The 16,052-nt window shown below is 41.7% G+C and overlaps 1 protein-coding gene across 3 annotated transcripts in view; it reads left to right on the top strand.

Annotated features, from left to right (window-relative positions):
• JADE2 (jade family PHD finger 2) overlaps positions 1–8,850 on the top strand; it is a 145,665-nt gene extending 136,815 nt beyond the window's left edge. For all 3 annotated transcript variants that reach the window (XM_083600010.1, XM_083600009.1, XM_083600011.1), the window contains exons 11-12: positions 440–568; positions 3,058–8,850. In XM_083600010.1, the coding sequence (XP_083456136.1) occupies positions 440–568; positions 3,058–3,950 (1,022 nt within the window). In that variant the 3' untranslated portion in view covers positions 3,951–8,850. The remainder of the gene's footprint in view (positions 1–439; positions 569–3,057) is intronic.
• The last annotated feature ends 7,202 nt before the right edge of the window (positions 8,851–16,052 follow it).

The following is a 16,052-nucleotide window of genomic DNA, read 5'->3' as shown; positions in this document are numbered from 1 at the left end:
TGCAAAACTGGTACCATAAAAATGGATTGTGAATCACAGCCTAATAGTCTGATTCACGAAGAGAGGTACTTGACTTTAAAAGATACTGGTTTTAATCCAAGGAGTCTTATTTATTTCAGTGGTTCACATTGAGTTAAATCTTATGTATTCAAATAAACCCGTGTGCCAGTGACCCCATTCGTGTGTCTGAAAACAAAAAAAGTCTTAGACTGTGTGACATAGAATTGCAGCCTGTGATGCTTTGCTCATGGGCAAGCAAGTTTGCAATGTCCACTTTCCTAAAATGGTGGTAAATGAATTTTCCATATAACTTCACGCTCTACTAGCAGCCGTTGTAATACTTTGTTACATTTTGTTTCTTCTTAGTTTACTCTGTATTTCCTAAGTGTCTGCTGGTTGTGTTTAGTATTAATGATTTCTGTTTTTTAAACCCAAACAGAGGAAACTGGAAAGAAAACAAAGGGAAGAAGAAGTGACCCAAAAAGAAAAGGAAGAGATGATAGGAAAAGCAGCCCAGAGAAGAAAGAAAAGAGGAAATCGGGGAATGAGTTGGTGCTGGGGCAGCTGGGTAAGTTTGGCTTCAAAAAAGCTGCTTTAGCACCTGTGGAGAGGTTACCGTATTTTTCCCTCTATAACACGCAGATTTTTTCTCCTAAAAAGTAAGGGGAAATGTCTGTGCGTGTTATTGAGCGAATGTGTGGTCCCTGGAGCTGACAGGCACGAGTGAAGGCAAAAATCAGTCAAATATCAAATCGTCCGGAGAAGGGAAGCCTTGAAAAGAGGAAGCTGCTGCTTTCCTGCATTCTGCCTCAGGGTCTTACTGCCCACCTGCTTCTGTTTCCTTACTGTGTTTGCTCAAATGGAACAAAGAGCAGAGAAAACCCCTCCCCTCCAGGCAAGCAGAGGGGAAAGCAGAGCGTCCTTCCTTCTAATTCCTCTCCGTGCGTCTAGGGACTCGCAGGCAACATGCAGGTGGGGGGGGGAGAGAGAGAGAGAGAGAGCTGGCTGGCTTGGGTGGGTGGGGGGAACTTTTGCCTTCCTTTCCTCCCTCCGGTAAAACCCCTCTCCTGCATTCTTAGCCAGCTGCTTCTCTGCACACCCCTCTCGGTGCTCCTTGTCCCTTCTATGTTTTTCCTTCCCTCCCCACTTAAAACGTGGTTCCAATCATGGATCCACATGGATCCTCAGGATCTTTTCATTGTCACCCCAAATTCACCATCAGATCACATAGCAATGATCTGATGCAAAAACAGGGCTGCAATGGTGGAAAAACGTGGTTACAAAGCACGGATCCACATGGATCCTCAGGATCTTTGCATTGGGTCACCCCAAATTCACCATCAGATCACATAGCAATGATCTGATGCAAAAACAGGGCTGCAATGGTGCAAAAACGTGGTTACAAAGCATGGATCCACATGGATCCTCAGGATCTTTGCATTGGGCTACCCCAAACTCACCGTCAAATCACATGTCTGTGGCCGCAGCATGAAGCACAAAAATGATACATCCACTGTTTCATTCAGAATTTTTTTTTCTTGTTTTCCTCCTCTAAAAACTATGTGCGTGTTATGGTCAGGTGCATGTTATCGAGCGAAAAATACGGTAAATGCTTTAAAAATGTTGCCCATGGAGCTTATGGGTGGGAAGTTTAATGATTGCCCCATTCAGAAGCTTTTATTCACATGTTAAGTGATCATGTGAACAGGACTGCACTGAATAGCTATGCCCCAGGCATGTGGGCACTGGCCAGCAAGGACTCAGAGTATCACATGTGCAGCATGCCCAATGGCAGGGACTGGCAGATGGAGTCTTGAGTCCACACAACCTGGAACTCTTGATTGTTATTGGTATTGTAGAACAATTCATACATTAAAGAAAGAAGGTTCTACTGTTAGTGAAGTAATCTTCAATATGACTCCTTTAGCAGGGCTGTTTGTCAGCCAGTGACGCTGAGGCCCATAGGTGTTACCGCCTGCTGATCCTGAGATAAATTCTGGTCTCGGTTTACTAGTTAACTATACCAAACTGATTCTTTATGAGGATGAGGAAGTACTAATGTATTTGTGAACCCCATGTGTTTCATGAAAAGAGTTGGCTATTTAGATAACAAAGAATCCACTCACGCACTCACTCCGTGGGAGTTCATCCAAGTCTAGGAGTTTCCATCTGTGTAGAGGAGGGATCCCTGACCTTTTTGGACTAGGCACTTCTGGAAATCTAAGAAACAGTTGTGGGCACCACAGTATACCCATTTCACAGAAGAAAAGCAAGCAGTTCTCAGGTACTCCCCCTCAAACAACAAACAAAACAGCCGCCCACACTCCAAAACAAATAAAACAGAAACAGCCAAAAAAGAGAGTGTGGGGGGGAAACCCAGACAAGGAAAAGGACCCCCAACAAACTGACAAAGCACCACCATGTGGGGCCGAGAGGAAATCTGGAGAAAGCAAGGATGCCTTGTATCCCGCCCAGTGCCACCCATGGTTAAAAGGGGGGGGGAGTGAACATGTCAAATTGAAAATACTAAGAAATTGGAAGGGTGCCATTATGTATGCAGGTGCCGTGTTGCAGACCCTAGGTTGTAAAGCTAATGATTCTCCTCTTGTTCACTCCTAGCTATAGAGTTTCATGTTACTATATCAGGGCTTTGTATCCAGCCATGATAAAATATTTGATGCAAATAGGTGGCCGTGTGATTCACATTCAGGCTTCCCCCGACTGAACAATCTACTTAGGTGTTGTGTTTCAGAAAGATGACACAATGATATGTAATGTCACATTTTGCCTTGGTCTTTCTGAAACTTCTGTCTGCCTAATTACTGACCCAAATTTATTTATTTATTTGTTTGTTTGTTTCCGTAGCCACCCTGTACCGTAAAGCCCCATGCTGAGTTACAACAATGTAATATACAATTATAAAAATTAGATTAAAATGTTACAATTATAAACAAATAAAACTGTTCTAATTGGAACAGAATTTACCTTTGTGACGGCGGTTAAATGTTTACTGAATCCTAAGGCATCCTGTTCTTTTTCTACTCCTTTTTGGTTTAGGTTTGTCCACTTCCTTTCCCATTGATGGGACCTTCTTCAACAGCTGGCTGGCTCAATCTGTACAGATCACCACTGAGAACATGGCAATGAGCGAGTGGTCCTTGAACAATGACCACCATGAAGACACCACCCCAGGCCTTTCTGAGGAACTTCTGCAAGACGAAGAGACCTTGCTGAGTTTCATGATGGATCATTCCCTGAAGTCCCCGTTGAAGCACAGTGACACCGCAAAGAAAGCTAGGAGCAAAGTGCGAACGCACACAAAGAAGAAAGTGGCAAGGAACGGTTTGAGTACCATCTTTAAGAGACAAGAGGACTCACATCACTGGACTAACGTGAGCTCTTTGCCAGATAGCACCACCAAGTCCTCACCCCATGATTTAAGAAACAGCAAAGCAGAGAAAGGTGGGGACAAACTTCAGCCAGAGCGCAAGGTGATGTGCGAAGTGAAAAAGTCGGCTAAGAAGGGCTCTTCACACCCCACAACTCTTCCAAAAGCAAATGATTCACATGCCTCCCAGAGCCTGATAAGTAACCTGAGCAATGAGAAGGAGGAACCACTGAAATATACTCCATCTTCTGATCCCAAACCCCTGGTTAAAGTGCCTGATTCAGTAGGTAGTCCGAAAACAGTAGTGAGGTTCAGATTACCAAAAGAAGGCAGAGGGACTCGGAGATCCCAGAGCGAGAAGCCTGCTGAGCTGGTTAATGGACCTTCAGGAAGTGAGAGGTCGAAAGTTATCTTACACCCTTTTGACAATGAGACTGATGGCTACTTCTCAGATGCAGAAATGAGTGACTCTGACACAGAATCTGGTAGTGGCAGAGGGCACCATAGCCAATTAGATTCAGGAAATGAGGATAATTTCAGAATGAGCATTTTGGCATCCTAATACGCCAGATAGACCAATTGTGACAGCTCTGTGAGCCCTAAATCCAGTTACAACTGCCATGTCTAATTTCCACCTGGTATCATAACAGAGGGTTTTGTTTTTCGTTTCGTTTTTAATTTGTATATATAGTTTAAGAAAAAAGAACTGTTGTTTTTCCTCTTCTCTGTTTGACTCAAAGCTTCACTGACTTAGACTTATATACTGTAACAGTAGCTAGCCTCTCCTAGTCAAAACATGTGTATCATAGTGAAACAAAATGCAAGCATGTGCATTATTAGGGGCTAGTGCTTGCTGGTAGTGAGCAGGACATCCTAGAATTTTAACAAGGAGGCCTGAGATTGCCAGTATCTGTTGTTCATGCAGGGATGACAGTTTTATGGGCATTATTTAAACCAAGCAAATAGATTTAATGGTCTGCCTGGTATTGCCTCTGTTTAGCAGGCTGCAGAATGGGGGTACTATTGTAGTAGCCAACTATATACACATAACTTATGGAAAAGTAAATTGTGTGTGTGCATGTGTGCGTGTATGCATACATCTGCAGGATTTGTCAGTGTGTGTGTGTGCGCACGCAACTATGAAGTAAAATAAGCGATAATTTTTTAAAGAAGCACAACAAGCTTATTTGAAGAAAGCACTTAATGGTTGGAGGAAAGACAACATTGTATTTATGGTCTTTTAAATCCTTGATTTTTCTTTTTTACCTCCAGTTTGATCCAAGTCCATCCAAGGGTTCAGGAACCAAGATTTAGCCCTATCACTCACAACTTATCAGCTGGGCAGCACCATAAACCCTCATCCAAGGGTCTAGGTAGATAAAGAATGACATATCTTTGTTAAAGCTGCTCTGCTTTTAATCAGTATGCATCCTGAGTGACATCCGATATTATTTATTGGTAAAACCTAAACCTTTGGTTGTCTGAAGCAATTCCCGTAATTTGCTCAGGTTGATTAAAGTAGCCTCTTACCAAAACACAATGGAGATAATAGGACGGAAGATGCAACTCCATGAACCTGAGAAAAATATTACTCAAATGAGTTGGGGTTTTGTTTTGTTTTTTTAATCAAATGGCTTCAGTTCCCATAAAAGAGGTCAGTCTACATTTTCAGCATAAATACCCCAATTATGGCTCCTGTTCAGGGAGCAAAACATGTAAACCTCCTCTGTACAATCATTTTACTGTAGACATCGAGAGGCGATTGAACCTTTTTTCCTTTGCCATTTCTTTTCTTTCTTTCTTTGTAATGGAATTGATGGTTTTCCTACCTTTTCCTCCCTTGCATTTCATAACTGAAATCCTACTAGGAGGCCGTTGAAAGTGATAGACAGATGTCACCGTTCTAAATATTTCAATACTGTTGTGCATAAATTGTGTCTAGTACGCCTTAAGTGTCATTCATAAACTCATATTACCTATGAGTCACACAGGTTTTCCATGTTTGCACTTAATTACACCATTACTTCAGTTTTGGCTTCAAAGGTCATGGTTAAGGTTTGCTGCATACTTTATTGGAGTGACCCCAGTGTGAGCTCAGGGAACAAAAACAAAAAGAAAAGTGAACTTCACTAAAACTTTTTGTTGTTGGTATGTTACTTTAAATGTGTGTATGTGAGCGTGTGCGTATAGATATAGATATATATATACTGGGACACTTCCGCTTGTTAATCCATCACTTTCAAACTGGGGGAGATGAAGACGTTGCAGTTGTTCAGATGAATCAATTAAATTATTTTATGGATGCCAAAGAATATTTTGAGAATAGCACAGCCAGAAACCGGAAATTTGTCATTTTGGGGAGGGGGGGTGATGAATGAATGAAAGCTGTTTAGCTGCAAAAGGACTAAATCAGTGTTCATGACACAGCTGAGGCATTAGGTTGCAAGCTTGCTGAAGATGATGCTTTTATCATTTGGATCACATCCCACCATTTTGATTTCTGATGCTCTTTGCTCATTGCATTCTGAGCAATGTTGGTTTTATGTTTTCCGATGCCAGACATTGGCTGTCCTTGGTTTTTTGAGAGTCATTTTACAAGCCTTCCAAAGTCCTTAATATCACTCCAGTTGAGCCACAACTTGGAGAACCTTTATTCTGAAAAGAAACCAAAATCAGGAGCCAAACACACATCAGTGTTTTTGCTGATTTGAGAAGTTATGTTTGCAAAATGATTTTTCAAAAGCACTGACTGAAATGGAACAATTTGGTATTTGCCTAACCCATATGAGTTGGCAAGTAAATTCTGCTCCTTAATTAAGGCTTGGTATGTTCAGATAATGTTAAATACAGTAAATAGGACTTAGTTTTATCTTATCAAGCTTGCTAGGCTTTAGCTACAATATCCTAGTTATGTCATACAAATAATCAATATGCTGCCTTTTAATGGCTCTTGCTTCCGTGTGCTTCAGTTCAACTATAGCTTAAAAAAAAAGAGAAACAGAGAAACAGAAATCCAGAATTCTCACTGTACACAGCTTTGTTCATCAGCTACTGCATAACCTGCCTGCTCACCAGTACAGGACAGCAAAAGGAACAAACTTTAAAGAACAACCAAACTAAAGCAGCACCTATCGTCTTGATTTGGATTATATGTAGCACTCCGAGACACTCCCATTGTTACTGTGAATAAGAAGTAATAGTGAACCAAAAACAAAAATTAAAAATATATGGAAAAAAGAAGAAATGCTTTCTCCCATTCTAGCACCTTCAGCCCATTAATGAGACCCTGTACACAAAGTCTCTGAAATTACACCATGGAGTTACACACTAGGAGAAGCCCCACAAAATGGAAGAGAGCCAGGGCTGCCGTTGTTCACAAGGGAAACCAAAGCCCTGTGGAGCCTTGGATCACAGCCTTTCCATGTAATATATCCACGTTTGCAACTAACAGGGAATAACACTGGGTGTATGTGGATTCTGGCCTTTTTGTATGGAGAAAGATGAAAGAAAAAGATGCAGAATACTTTACTGGAAGCCAGGAATATAACATTGTTCCTAACTAGTTGATGACAATGCCCTTCTGTTCACAATGCCCTTCTGGCTTGGATCCAGAAGGGTCAAACAGAAGTATGGGGTGCAGATTCCCCATGCAGCCCCCCACTTCCCATGATGAAGATTGGGGGGGAAGGGAGAAGTAGTATTTTAAACAATTGTGTCACACATGTGAACAGAAGAACACCATTGGAGCCACCTGTGTGTTAGAAAATATATTCACTGTATTCAGTGTAGACAAGCATGCGGTAGAAGACGTAACTACTTTTACCTTGTTGCTTTGGCAAAATGTTAGTATTTTTGTATAACTGCTGTGGAATCCCTTGATCTGGATTCTGCAATGTGCTTGGCCTGGCAATAATGCTTCTAATGTAACTGCAGATGTGGCAGCAGCGGCCAGTGAGTGCCTTGGAACAAGGCATAGTTTCTGGAGTTGTAGAGGAGCCCATGTAAGCTGCCACCTTACAAGCAAAATGCAGTGCTAAGTACACAGAAGTGCTCCGTATGGTTAGTCCAGGTTCACCTCTGGCATCAGAGTTTTGGTATGTATCTGGCTGGCTACGCTAAAATGTTTGTAGCCAAAAGCATTGCTAATGAAAAGGGGTTTTCTGGCAGTGCAGCTCTGACTTACTTTAAATCATTTCCAGTTCTGATTATTTCATATGGTCTCCAGTAGTGACCATCTAAAGTCTTGTTGACGTTTCTGTGCGGTTGACATATCTGCATATTGCTCAAAAATATTTTTAGAAGAACTCCAATCTTCCTTCGCTGTTTTGCACTTGCCTTTTTCTCAACAACAGCAACAACAAAGATTTGCGTAAAGGAAGAAGAAATTGTCCATGGAAAATATTTTTATGAACTGTAAATGTATTTTGAGATGAACAGAGAGCATATATGGTCTATTTTATTAAGCAACGGTCTTTAAGATGATGCGTGAACGGCAAGCATTTGTATTTGCAATGTAAAGGATGAATCTCATTTCCTTTTGAAAAGCAGCATCATACTTTGGCATTAACATGGTCATAACGATTCTCCTCTTTTGTTCATCAACAAGAATCAAATCTTGCTTTTAAAATATCAGTGTTCAGTCAACTGAATTTCCTAAAGGCAATTTTGTAGCATATTTTGCATCTCTGTGAAGATTTTAACATTTATTATTAAAAAATAAAATTAAACTATTATTTCCTCAAAACACAATGGAGAATTAGCCATTTCTGCAGGAAGAAAGGAGAAGATTTCAATCCCACCTGGCTCCCCCCCCCCCATGAGCTCCTCAAAGTGAGGTTTTTGCAAGCTCTCATAAAAAGACTCCTGTTTCCTGTTACCAGGTAGGTGTGTTAATTTGGTTGTTCTTTAAGGAAACTGTAGTATACTTTGCTCCATTCCACACAGACGCAAAACAGGCCCACTCCATATCAGTTACAGGAAACGATATGAATGTCACAGAAGGTAAAGCCCTTCTGTTTTCTTTGTTTCAAAGAAAGTGATGTGCCATTTGTTAATATAAAAGAGAAATATTGAAAATATATTGAAAAGAGCAATTTTAAATTATTTTTGGCTTATGTTGCGATATTTATTTTCTTGTATTAGAAATTCCTTTGTAGAGAAAAAAATGTATTTTTCATTAATGCAAAAACCTATTTCTCCTTTTGTACATTTTCCATGTTAGTTAATCCTTAAAGCAATATAATGTATCAAAAGTTGTTCTGTGTGAAAGCTGTATTATGCATGCTGTTTGTGTTGCTTTGGAATAGGTCTGTCTGCCATAATTTTCATCATGTTTTGATTCAGTGTATGCTTTAATACACATTGGGACCATGAACCATTTGCTTATAAAAAAAGAAAAGAAATACCTTTGCATTCTTCAATGTGTTGGCAAATGCAGTCAATAAAGCCGTGTTTTCTGTGTACTTTTGTTTGGCTATTGAGTATTCAACAGGACTAACTCACCTCCATATCCAAAGGAGTCATCTTTTTCACCTTTCCATAAAATCTCAGTAGCAGTGAGCCCTAGACTAGTTAGTATCTATGCAATATTAATCAGTTTCTATCAAGATTGAGGGCATAGTTCCTTTTTAATTCCTCAGTAGTGGTACTGTGTTTTTGCCACAGGACTTTGAAAGTTCAAGAAAGCTGCAGAATAGTAAACACTGTAGAAAAGGGATGTATCCCTTCTATTTTTTATTATTATTATTATTATTATTATTATTATTATTATTATTATTATTATTATTATAGCAGGATCCTTCAAAGCATGCAGCCAGTGCAATCATATGCACTGGAGTTTACTCCCAAACAAGTGCACATAGGACTGCAGCATCAGGAGTGTAAATGCCATAGGCAATCTTATACACCCTTACCTGGCGGTAAATCCCATTGAACCCAAAGGTGTGCACAGCAGGCACAAGGTGCTATACACCTGCAAAGTAACATTTTATAGGAGTAAGAGCACAACACACTGAGCTATGAATCAGCTGTATCTTTGAGGTGCCATTTCCTCCTGGGGATTTAAATTCTAAGGCAGGCATCGGCAAACTTGGCCCTCCAGATGTTTTGGGACTTCAACTCCCATCATCCCTAGCTAAAAGGATCAGTGGTCAGGGATGATGGGAGGTGTAGTCCCAAAACATTTGAAGGACTGAGTTTGCCTGTGCCTGTTCTAAGGACCACTTTCCTGTTCAGAAAGCACTGTAATGTAGGGAAATAATAATTTGAATTGAACTACATCCTGCTTCCCACAGTGACCAAAGTCCACTGGTTGGGCATGAAAGCAGTCGTCTCTTCTACTCCCCAGCTGCTGGTCATCTTGACATGTGCAGGTTTATCTCACTATGTTGTATGTATTCACCTTCCCAGCCAGCATGCAGTATGTAAATATACAAAGAAATAAGAGGGGAGGAGGCAATCGTTTCAATACATGCTTGTTATTTCCTGTGACTTCCATACATAATGCTTTAAGAGTCTCATGCTCTACCGACTGAGCTAGCCGGGCGGCTCATACATAATGCTTTAACCCCCATTGGTTATGTGTTCCAATCTAGTAACTGAGTGAGACAACCACAAAATACAATTTAAGGTAAGGACTTAGAGTTTACACTGCAATCCTGCAGGAATGGTTGACTATAATAATAGCAGGAACGTATCAACAATGGAGAAAAGTACAGATAGCCCCCAAAGAGAAGGAAAGACAGACCAAATTATTAAGTATTCCTTTGTAGCTTTATCCCAACACAGAATGATTCCACTACTCCCACTGTGTATTTCTGTTGTATCATTGCCTGATCAACAAGTTTAAGATGACTTCCTCCCCATCAAGAATATCTAGATTGTGCCACTAGGCTTTGAATCCCCAGTTTTGTTTAATTGTCTTGGAAGTCACAAAACATATGGGAACACTCCAACCTACTTAGAAGCAAGTTCACACTAGATATGGAAGGAACATACCCTTGTCATCTGTTAAACTGGAGAGACCTATACTGTCACCAAGGTAAATGGATATACACATTTTGAAGATGCAACCTACCACATTCTTGAAGGAAACATGCATGCAATATTGCATGAAGAAAGCTCGTCAAGAGTACAGTTCTGGAGAAGATCACACACTACAAGGCACTTATAAGATAAGACAAGACACACTACACACTTATAAAACAAAACCAGCAAAATATCAGAAAATAACGAAAGGGCAAAGCTCTTCACATAGTGTTTAATTTTATATCAAAAACTCTGAGGCATAAAATCACAGTCATTTATAACAGCTGGGTTTACATGTTCTTTTCTATGTAATTTTACTTTTACATATACATCCCGTAAATGAAAAGTATGATTTTGCATCCACAAACACAATATTCACATGCTGGGTCATTCAAAATAGTAGTAGGTGTATAATGTCTGTAAAGGCAGCTAAACTGAGTATTCTGATCTTTGTTTATGCGAAGGTGGCTCTTAAATCATATGAGCGCTCAACATGAAATTTTACACCGTTATACTTCTTACAGTATTTTAACTTTCTAAATTTGAGGGAAGTGGGAGGATTTATATATATAAATAAGTTTTCAGCGCCACATTGGTTTTTGCAGTTAACTACTGGTACATGTATCCTAGAATTTGGCATGCAAGTCAGGCCTATAATAAGCCTTAGAGCAGGAAAAAATTCCTGTGGGGAACAATCTATCCCCTATTAGAATCCCCTCCTCTGGACAGATGCGTGGCCACAACCTGAGACCTACCAGGAAGTCATCACTGCTCTCCCCTTTTCAAGGCCCTCCTGGTTCTAATAGATGGTGGGGTGGGAGGAAGGTGGGGAATATCCTGCATGCCTTCCTTTGCCTCCCTTGGTTCCTGCCTTGCAGGTGGTGTGACACCACATAAATCACTGGTCCCCTCTCCTGAGTCACTCCCCTGGTCTGCTGCCTCCGCCACACACTCTTCAAGGCCTTGCCAGTCCCTGGCCACCCAGTGGCTTCATAGGGAGGATTGGGAGAAAATGGAAGGATTGGGAATGGAGGATTGGGAGAAGCACTTTATTTTTCAATGTGGTGAGGGAATAAGATTTTTAAAAGCTAACATTAATCCAGTGGCCACTGATACATCTTTGGGTGACAGACAGCAAACAAAATCTAAGATCTATGTAGGAAGAGATTGGAATTGTGCTAGACAGTTTCTACCGCCTTCTGTATGTTTGAAGAAGGTAAAAGACAATTGTTCCCGCTGGCTCATAGCTAGACCAAAGCACGAGTTCAACAGAGGCATCGTTTGTTCATCTTCCAAATGTCTTAATAACCAGACCAAATATAAACTTTTTAAAAGCAATACACCCCCATCTCCTTTTTCTGAAACTGCACACTAGGACAAATGGAACCAAATCTATTAAAAAGTAACGTTTTGCTAATGTAATACCCAAATGGAAAAGAAACAGCTGAAACATATAAACTGCTATCAACGTTGGTCAGAAGCCAACGAAAATAACAATAAAGTTGCACTCTCTCATATTGGAGATGAAATATTGGCTACTTTTGCTGTAAACATGAATAATGGCCATAAGACAACCGCTGGACTCATTCGGCGGAGTTTTTTAAAAGTGATAAATGGCCATCTAGTGGCAGTTATGGTTTCCATTCATAACAGAAATGCAGCTTCACCCAAACAAACGATAATCTTCCAGCCATGTGATTGTTCTCTCAGATTACTAGATGATTACCCGGGTGGGTCTGATTGTGTCAGAATATAGGAAATGTTTCCCCCCGTTGTAAACCTTGGCTCCCACTAGATCAACTCCCTGCTTTTATAAGACAGTAAGTGGTCTGGGACACATTTGTAATGTTTTTTCGTTCTGGGCCAATTGCCATGTCTATAAGGTATGCAGTAAGGTAACTTGCTTCTGAAGAGATGCTGCAGTATGATGACTGCACCACTGCTTTGTTAACCAAAAGAGAACAGTAACTTTATTATGCTGAAATCAGTAGTGCTGGAAGAGCTACGAATGCATCCCAGGGCCCGATTCAAAAACACTCTCACCAAACCTTCTAATGGTAGCAAACAAGCTATGACCACCCATTGTTAAGGATGCTACAAGCCATGTCTTTCCTGTATTGGGCTCTACAGCCACAGCAGGCACTCTAACTCTCCAATGGTTTGACCTCACTCCCAAAGGCACACTCCTCCACTGTTCCCTGAGACAGATGGATGCCAACCAACAAGTCAAAGGCAAAAGGAAGTCAGGTTTTCGTCAAAGCACCCTATATATTAGCAGGAAAGCAGCAGGAGACATTCCGATTGGCAGGTTGGAGGCAAAATGCAAGCACATTCAACTTGACTCCCCCACTCCCTGAGCTTGAGCCAAATGGCTGGATTCAACCACACCGTTGTGCTAGTGGGAGCCAGCACAAGGAGTTGTGCCAGCACAACTGGACTTTCCATCCTTTCCTCCCCCCGTGCCTCTCAAATTGGCTCAGGGCAGGAGAATCCTCAGAACAGGCCACAGGGATAGGACAGACCATTTCAGCATAAATGCTTGCACTGATGGAACAATCAATAATAGCATGATGCTGAATTCTTCCCAGAGATTTGTATGGTTACTTTAAATTACTAAATGATGTTCATCTTGCCTCCCGTATCCCAGATCCATCCCAGGTCAATAACGGGTCCCCAGGGTTTCCCCAATTTTTCTTCTTGCTAAAAGCGTGGAGCCAGGTCTGTTTTTAGGTTCTGTGTAGTTATCCAACCCTTTTCTCCCCCTCCAGCTAGGGATGGGGGAGAAAAGGGATGGGATTCAGTTCACAATGAAAGGCAAATCTACCTCATTTTGCACTTTCTGAAGCAATATGTGAACCAAAATTTAGCCAACCTTCAACATTCACACTATTCTGAATTTTGCAGTTTCCCAGCCAAGTACTGTGTACAAAAATGCATATACTAGAGTCAAATGTGCACTAAAATGCATATAATAGTGAAAATAACATATAAAGTGCATTCTAGTAGGGGGAATTGCTTTGCAAAAAAATAAATGTCTGTTAGGAGAAATTAGCACTAAAATGTTGATGAATTTTCACGGGGACTTTTTTTGTTTTATTGCAAACGGATGTGGAAATGTGGGGAACTGAACGTAAGACTGGTAAAATGAGAAACTGAAATTGACAGATTTGCCCATCCCTACCTCCGCCTTTCCCCTCTTTCCGGGCTTTCCTTTTCAGCCGACTCTCCCTTCCTACAACCACCCTGGCTATTTCACATCCTGCTGTCTCCACATCCTCTGTTTCCTTTCCCACATTGATTTTACTATCACCAATCCCCAGCCTCTTTGCAAGCAAATGTTAGGTCTCCACATTTTCCCCCAGCAGCGCTGAACCTCCTGCTCTAAGCAAAGCAATCCCATATGGCTTCTTGAAGGAGAAAGCCACCAAGGTTCAGTGACACATATTTGCATGGAATGTGTCATTAGCCCTGGAATCTGCACAGTGTGATTAGAAGCAGAATTGAACAGGATGCTCATTGATGAGCTCTTTTCCAAGCATCACCAATGGCAATATAATACAGTTATCTCAGTTACATTGTTCTGTAGCCTCACACTCCACCATAATATAGTGTAGTGGTGTTGGACTAAATGACTCTCAGGGTCCCCTCCAACCCTGTGCTCTTGCTGTAACTCTGGATTCTAAAAGAAAGAGGCTGCTGAAGAGGTCAACCCTCTTCAGAGCAAGCTTAGCCTGGCAGATTATGTTATGCTGGGAGGTTGGGCCTTTGCAACAGATGGCCAAGTACAAATGACATGTTGCCATAGAACAAAGTAGCTGGAGAGCCTTCTGCAGGCAACATGTCTCTCTTTCTTATGTCCCCTGGCTGGTGTCTGTGTAACTCTATTGACTTTGGGGCTGCCCCAAAATACCTACAGAGGGAGCAGTTCTGTGGATGCTGTGAATCTTCCATCTTATACTCAGGTTGTATAGTTGCATAAATAAAACCTCATATCGCAGAAACGCTAAGTTCCCAGTAACCTTCATTCAAGGAAAGGTAAAAAAGGTAAAGGTAAAGGACCTCTGGATGGTTAAATCCAGTCAAAGGCAACTATGGGGTGCGGCACTCATCTTGCTTCAGGTCAAGGGAGCCAGCGTTTGTCCACAGACAGTTTTCCGGGTCATGTGGCCAACATGACTAAACCGCTTCTGGCACAACAGAACACTGTGATGGAAACCAGAGTGCACAGAAATGCCGTTTACCTTCCCACCACAGTGGTACCTATTTACCTACTTGCACTGGCATGCTTTTGAACTGATAGGTTGGCAGGAGCTGGGACAGAGCAACAGGAGCTCACCCCGCCACGAGGATTTGAACCACCAACCTTCTGATCGGCAAGCCCAAGAGACTCAGTGGTTTAGACCACAACGCCACCAGCATTCCTTTTTTCAAAGAATACCAACCCAGGGTATATTCAGGAACCACATCTCATCTCTTAGACAGACGTACGTGTGTGTGTATGTGTGTTACAGCACCAAACCCAGAGCTGTTGAGTGCATAGAAGTGGGGCTCTGAAGATAGTGATCTGTGGCTCTCATTAAGGATGCTACAATCTGGAATATAATTCAAGAAGGTGGTGGTCTTTCCCCAGACTTCAGAGGGCAAGAGGGATAGAAACAGTGATTAAGCAATGTTATCCCCAACTGTAGCCCTTTACTTCATTTACAGATGAATAGCTCCTCCTGCACTCTAAGGAGGGAAATAATTATTGCAAGATGCCCAACTACTGTCCATGGATGAGCTAAACCCCACCAGCAAGGGGTGGGTGGGAGCAAAGTATACAGAGAGGCATTGTACATGTGCCTACAGCTCATTGGTAGAGCTTTGCATGCAGGAGAGTTCAGAATCAGTCCCCAGCACCGGAAGGGTCTGAGAAAAGCCTCAAACCTGTGGTGCTCGATAGCTAGATGAATACTGAGTTAGATGAACCAATGACCTAACTCAGTACTAAGGCACTGTCACATGTAGCAGCATGCAAGTGATGTGGTGGGGCTGTGTGACTATCCTGACCTCCATCCCACTGGGACACTGCAGCAAAGCAGGATGGAGAGAGGAGCAGCATGGTGGCAGCAAGGTCAGTGCTGTGGAAATGCAGCGGCAGAAGTCCCAGGGTTGGCTCTGCCATCATGTTTCCACCTCACACTGCCTGCTGCGGTTCATCCATACATATGTTCTCGCAATATGCTGTCCCTGCTTACGCACACATAAAACCAAACCACCTGTTGTAATGACAGGCTTTTTGATAGCAAACGTAAGACTGGATGATGGTCTTGTCACAACAAGATATCATAAGAGGCAGCATTAACTAGCCCTCCAGACGTGATGGAAGATTATTTTCTCTCTCGTTGCATCTTTCACTACATCAACAACATTTCTAGGTTTTGGAAGGCTTCTGAAATGCAAGCACAAATGTTTGTGTTTCACAGGAAAGTTCCTCTGCTGAAAAGAAAACAAACAAAAGCCAGACAACAGCTTTGTTTACAGCTTTATATGAGCCTGGCAATGAAGTTGCATAGAGTAGCCTATGGGGTTATGCACAGCATTACACGGACTAATTCAGAAGTACCCAGCAAAAATTAAATGGAATAAAATCCAGCTT

This window comes from Podarcis filfolensis (genome assembly GCF_964270895.1).
Source record: "Podarcis filfolensis genome assembly, chromosome: 2".
In the NCBI taxonomy this organism is placed as follows: Eukaryota; Metazoa; Chordata; class Lepidosauria; order Squamata; family Lacertidae; genus Podarcis; species Podarcis filfolensis.
The sequence above is the reverse complement of the archived record's forward strand: the minus strand, read 5'-3'. Positions and strand labels throughout refer to the sequence as shown.